The sequence below is a fragment of the Talpa occidentalis genome, unplaced genomic scaffold (assembly GCF_014898055.3).
Source record: "Talpa occidentalis isolate TD23 unplaced genomic scaffold, MPIMG_talOcc4v2.1 talOcc4.10, whole genome shotgun sequence".
NCBI lineage: Eukaryota > Metazoa > Chordata > Mammalia > Eulipotyphla > Talpidae > Talpa > Talpa occidentalis.
This window is the reverse complement of record NW_023600993.1, coordinates 65,259,134-65,265,195: the sequence shown is the minus strand read 5'-3', so window position 1 is coordinate 65,265,195 and position 6,062 is coordinate 65,259,134. Positions and strand designations below refer to the sequence as shown.

At 44.2% G+C, this 6,062-nt stretch overlaps 1 protein-coding gene across 5 annotated transcripts in view; it reads right to left on the bottom strand.

Moving 5' to 3' along the window:
- Positions 1 to 592: 592 nt before the first annotated feature.
- NINL (ninein like) overlaps positions 593 to 6,062 on the bottom strand; it is a 155,538-nt gene continuing 150,068 nt past the window's right edge. For 4 of the 5 annotated variants that reach the window (XM_037493573.2, XM_037493581.2, XM_037493563.2 and 1 more), the window contains 2 exons: positions 4,022 to 4,135; positions 593 to 1,523 (listed from right to left, as the gene is read on the bottom strand). In XM_037493573.2, coding sequence (XP_037349470.1) covers positions 1,332 to 1,523; positions 4,022 to 4,135 — 306 coding nt within the window. In that variant the 3' untranslated portion in view covers positions 593 to 1,331. The remainder of the gene's footprint in view (positions 1,524 to 4,021; positions 4,136 to 6,062) is intronic. The other variant, XM_037493596.2, reaches the window with a different exon arrangement.

Here is a 6,062-nt window from a genome sequence, read left to right as displayed (position 1 = left end):
TGAATGAAAAAGCATAAAGTGTACCTTTTGGTACAAATACATACATACACCCATGTAACCCAACCAATGCCGAGAAGTAGTATTTTAATAACTGGCAGATCTAGGCCCCATTCATTGCTCTTACAGAGTTTTTAAATACTCTTATTTACTTAGCTAACTGTGCCTGTACCTAAGAATTGTTCAATTCTGGGATAAGTGGTTGATTTGGGGAGGAAACATTTTATTTTTATTGAGAATATGACATTAATCAGTTAATTTAAAAAAACCAACTTTATGTTGAGTCTTCTATCCAAGAACTGACCTTTCTACCACCTATTCCATCCTTTTGTGTCTTTCTGTAGTGCTTTAAGGTTTCTCTTATATAAGCATATATAGAAAACACAGACAAGACAGTAAGACAATGCACCAACTTCAGGATGGTGATTAGCTCCAAGAAGAAGAAGGAGTGTAATAGAACAATACAAACATCTAAAATGTTATAGCAGGATTTTTTTTTAATACATCTAATTGATGGACACATGTTACTTATAAGGCTTTTTCTGTATTTTGAAATATTTTATAATTAAGAAAATTTAAAACAAATTTAGGAGTTAAATCAGTTTTAATAGAAAAGAATTTATTGTAAATAGTGACAACCTTACAGTATTTTTTTCTGATAAATCACCATAATTTATATATATTTTGTATATAAAACTATATTTTTAGAAAACATATATTACAGTGTCCAGTGTGATGACATTTCAGTGACAATCGCTTTTGCATAAATTCCATCATCCCTGAGTCCACAGATCTAAAATAAGCACTGTCATGGTGGAGTAAACCCTGAAGAAGGAGCTTCCCTCCCTTATTCTTTATTGCCAGGTTGACAATCACAGCAAGTAAAGCCTTTTGAGAATGTTTCTACAGTTTTACCATCAAAAAAGCAAATGATTTAAGCCCAAAACAGTAACAGTGAAATGGTAACACTGTATAAAACCCTGACTGTACCTTTTAATAACTTTGTAGTCCTGGTCAAAGTACAATCTTCAAATTTTATTTTACCATTTCTTTTAGTTGTTCCTTGCTGAGAGTCCCCTTCACCTGCCTCTCAGATAAGTATCAAAATTAGGAATTTCACCTAGGGAAGTTACCAGGACTGAAAATAAAAATGAAATTTTTTCCAACATGCCCATTTTCTCAGTATCTGGCACATGGTAGACATTCATTAAATGCTTGTGGGGTAAACAAATAGCCACAACCCTCTCTTTCTGGGTTCAGGGGTCAATGCGTCACTGGAAACGATGGCCTCACAGTTGCTTCATCGGCAAGAATTCCAGGAGAACAAGCCGTCTTCACACAGAGAGGGATGCTACAGAGATCTTACTGACTAGTTTGTTGAGAGCTCTAACTTTGCCTTCTAAGATGTGGGTTTTTTTCTCAGCACTGCGCTGCTTCTCTTCAGTGACCTGAAGTGCTTTCATCAGGTGAGCATTTTCCACGTAGAGCTCCTTGAGCAACAAATCAGACTTGGTGTTCTTTTCAAACTAGAAAGAGGAGAAAGTTACACTTTACTGGGAATCTAGAGCAGAAAAGTTGCATGACTAGCCTGCTGTTTTTCATCTTTATTTGCTCCAGCATAATTTTGAGGTTCTTAAGGATCTGATACAAATATTAGATGTGATGACAAATTTTTGTTACTCTGGAATGATAGAGAAAATTGGGAATGTGATAACTACATGGTGGAGAAAATCTGTCAACTTTGTGGGGCTAGAATTTACCAAGAAATGAAGGTATAAAAAAGCCAAGATTCATAGTCCTTGAAACAAGGAAATTGTCAAGTGTGCCAGAGCCCCTGGTTTACCCAGTGTTCTGCAGGCCCATTTTATCACCCACGACACACTCAAGCACTGTATCCATCCTCCCAGCCTGGGGATGTGAGCTTGTCAGCCTGCACACACCAGCGGCAGGGGCTGCAGTGACGGAGATGAAGGCCACTCTATTTAGGAATCCTTAGTAACAGACAAAGGCACAAGGGTCCAGGCCCGGGATTTCCTAAGTCAGCACTGAATTCATTCTTTGGACAAGCAATATTACACAGCCCCATATGCCAGACACTGGCTAGCAAGGGCCATGCTCTTAGGTAAAAAGACAGGGAAAAAACATGCAACCTGTCCGGTGCAAAAGTGCTAAGAGAAAACCCAACAGGGGTAGACAGTTGAGGCATCCTACTTTGCTTGGAGTGTACATTTGAGCAGAGAGCCAAATAAAGCACAGGGGCGAGTCTCAAGGGTGAACAATTCCAGGCAGAGGGAGGAGCAAGTACAAAGCAGCAGAGGAGGCCTGTGGCTGCAGGAGCACACAGCTTAGAGGGAGGCGGCTGAGGGAGTCAGAGCTGCCATGTGGGCAGCAGTGCAGAAAGAGAGGGGAACTAGAACCTTCAGAAACTTGGACTCTGGGAAAACTCCACCTTTCACTGAGGGACAAGGGAAGACCAGAGAGTTCTGAGTGGGAGAGATACTGCCCTCAATGGTGTTTGAAAGGGATGGCCTCTGCTCCTTGTGCTAAGAATAGATCAAAGGAAGAAAAGAGGACACAGGATGCAAAAGATGTAGGTGGGGGTGGGGGGAAGAGGTGACTAGAGTCTTCTTCTAAAGGTGGAGCTGATGGATTAGTGGGAGGCAGGGGTTAAGGGGAGAACAAGTGAGAGAGTAGAGACTCCTCTTCAACGATACTTTCATAAGAGGCAGAGCACAGGGAGAAGCAGGTCTTTGTAAGGCCTGTGGTCAGGTGGCAGCAAGAGTGCCAGGAAGAAAGGATAGGGGTGGATGCAGGTCAGGTAACACCCACATGGCTATGCAGAAAGTGAGGGGTGGAACCCTAGATTTCTCTGATCTTCCAGTGAAACAAGCAGCAAATCTAGGCTGAGAGGAGAGGGAGGAAGTACTGAAAGTCAGGGCAAAAATCCACCAGACTAAGGGGTGTCAGGAAGCAAGGGTGTGGAGGCACTATAGCTGGAACTCACTACCCAGGGGCAAGAATGCCAGGGCCCCAGGATTTAACCACAATAGAGATTTTCCAAGAAAAGGCAACTATGAGTGTGTGTGAGTGACTAGAGGTAGAGGGTCCTGTTTTGGACTTTGCTTTCTATACTAGCCCAGGGTATTTTTTCCCCCAGAGTGATTTCATTAAAAATATTGATCATATCATGTTCTTACTCAAAATCTTCCAATGGCTTCTAATTGCAATTGAAACAAAACAACAACAAAAAACTCCTGACCTTGAAGAGGTCTTGCCTACCTGTTCCAGCCCATCACTCTATACCAGCTACAAGGACATCCTCAGTTCTAATAGTCTAAGGACACTTGTCAGCATTGCTTCCACTGCCTGGGACACTCCTCCCCTTGGGTTCCCACAGGCCCCTCAGCACATGTGGATGTGTGTGGGTGCCCTTTTAGTGCTGTCCCCATGATTGGCAGTACTGTCAGCATTTGCCTACAATGCAAGGACAGTCCCACCCAATAAGCAATTCCCTCTTCTAGAATGCCAGCCTGGCTTTGGGTGTGGAACACAGCCAGACCTGCCCACAACCAGGTCATTAGGGTGTCCATTTTTGGACATCTGTCCATTTTTTTTTTTTCAGAAGTTTAACAATGAAAAGAATCAATAGAAAGCTGATTTTACCAAATATCTCCCCTATTGTACATTTGTATAATGTGTTTATTTCCTTTTGGGAATTGTCTTTTTTGAAGTGTTCACATAACCTTAGGAAGGACATCACTTGCTCGTTTTGTGTGTTCATCTGTCATGTGGCAGATGTTTACCACTCTACAGAGGCCTTGAAGGTAGACCCTGAGGTCAGTCCTCAAATAAATGGACATTCAGAGTCTCAAAGTGAGGTTTAGACAGAACCCAGATTCACTGGCTGCCAATGAATGTGGGTTCTGTGACTTCTGTGACAAGACACTCTCCCCCTGATCAGCAACTTGAATACCCCCAAAAGGAAAAGGCTGAGTGAGTGTGCGCTGCAGCGAGAGCCCCTCACCTGCTTCTTCAGCTCGCCTACTTTTTCCTGTAGGAGCATTTCCACATTCTTCAAAATCATCTCCACCTCTTCTACCCGCTCTTCTGTGGCTTTAAGCTGCTTTTCATGTTTTTCCTGCCACAGGGACCGATACTTTACATAAGAATCACAAGGCTTGTTTAAAGAGGAAATTAGCTAGAATGTAGAAACCTGTAGTAACTGAAGGTAACCTTTCACCCCTAAATAGTACTAGTCACAAATGTTCTCTCAGATGCCACAAAGCTGTCATTTCTCTTTGTAGTTCAAGGAGAACTGGCAGACCACTTCATTCTAGGAGTCCTAAATGACTCCAAAGTGAGTTTCCCCGGGCATTACGGAGTACTTCCAAAGGATATCTGTTATTTGTCCTGGTTTTGTTGAAAACTTACTGTCGCTTAACTTGATCTCTCTAGCTTAAACCTTTTGCATAATGCCAGTTAGTTATTCTTTGTTAGAATTATGCTTATAAATCTCAAATTTTACTCACCTTCCCAGTCTGGCTCCAATTTCTTCCTCTTGAAGACACCCTATCCCACTTCCTCATGAATTTTGCAGTGAATTTCAGGAGCGAGTTTTGTCTCAGCCTTTTAAAAGTAAGCACTGACTTGCCACAGACTACTCGAGCACTTAAAGTACTAACTTACTGAATCCTCACAATAATATTTTGTTTTGAGGTAGGCACCCCTATATCTGAATTTTATAGGTGAGGAAGCTGAAGCACAGAGAGGTAAAGTAACTGGCCCAAGGTCACCCAGCTGGGAGGTAATGGGACCAGGATCCCAATCTGTGTCCATGCTGAGCCACTGTATCCTGCTGCTCAGACAGTGACTTTTTCCTTTTTCTAGATCTCTGAATGCCTAGCCCAGTGCCTGGCACACTGGCCTCTGCTATCTTCCCGACCTCATGGTCTACCACCTTCCTTTCCCTCCTGCTGCTCCTTGCTGTCCTGACGCCGAGATTTCACGTTGGCTCTATGGGAGGATCAGCAGACTGCACTGCAATCTAATTCTTTTGAAACGATAATCTGTGCAGGCTGTGAGTTGTAATTTTCTCTTATAAGTGGAGGGTTTACACTCAGGAGGCCCAGGCTCACTGTGAATGTTGGGGGTTGTGGAGTGAGGGGCAGCAACTGTTTTTCAACCATGGAGGATGGCACAGAGCTCCCCGGAGTTACGCTGCACAGCCATTCCTGAACTGGACATGACATGGGCAATTCTTTATTCAGCAATTGGGAAGTAAGGTCAAAACATGATTTAAATCACACTGACTCTGGAGGTTTCATCAAGAATACAGACTCCTTGGCACTGCATCTGCCCTCAAACACCCCACAGATGTGGAAGGGAGTGTTTTCATCAGGAGTGACAGGGCAGGTTGAAGTCAATGCACCATTGGAGAGAGGCTGGTGAGAGAGGCTGCAAACCCCCATCCTAGGTTCCAACAGTCAACAATCCCTACATCTCTGGGTTATAGCAGAGAACTGCTATAACCATGGCTGTTCTCTTGGCTGGGTGCCACCCTGAGAAGGAAAGAGCTAGAAGAACCAGAGCTAAGCTATCTCCCCAAATGTGGCCTCTTCCCAGTTGTCCCGCTTTAGAGGTCACTGCAGTCACCCCAGCTGGGGCTGAGCCTGTCCCAGGTGCTGACTCAGAGAGCAGAGCATCTGTCCATTCCAGGAGGCACTCTGCTCCAACCTGGCTCCTTGCCACACTTCTGCTGTCACCTTCTGTGGCCACCCCTCCACTCTGAACTCTCTGTGGTGCCCACTGTCTACCCAGGGGAGGGCTGTGCACCATGGAACAGAATTCTTCCTGGGTGCCATCCATCTCTCTCTTAGTGAAAGTAAGCTGAGCTAGAGGTTGGCCAAGTTCCAAGACCCATGCTTCACTGTCACGGAGTGGGTAACTTTCACAAGGGTGCTGGGTCACCCACAGCCAGGAAATGAGGGGCTTTGGTTCCAGGCACTGGGTCACTGCTAAGTGCAAGCTTCTCAGGCAGCCATTGGCTCTTCCTGCCAACCAAGCAG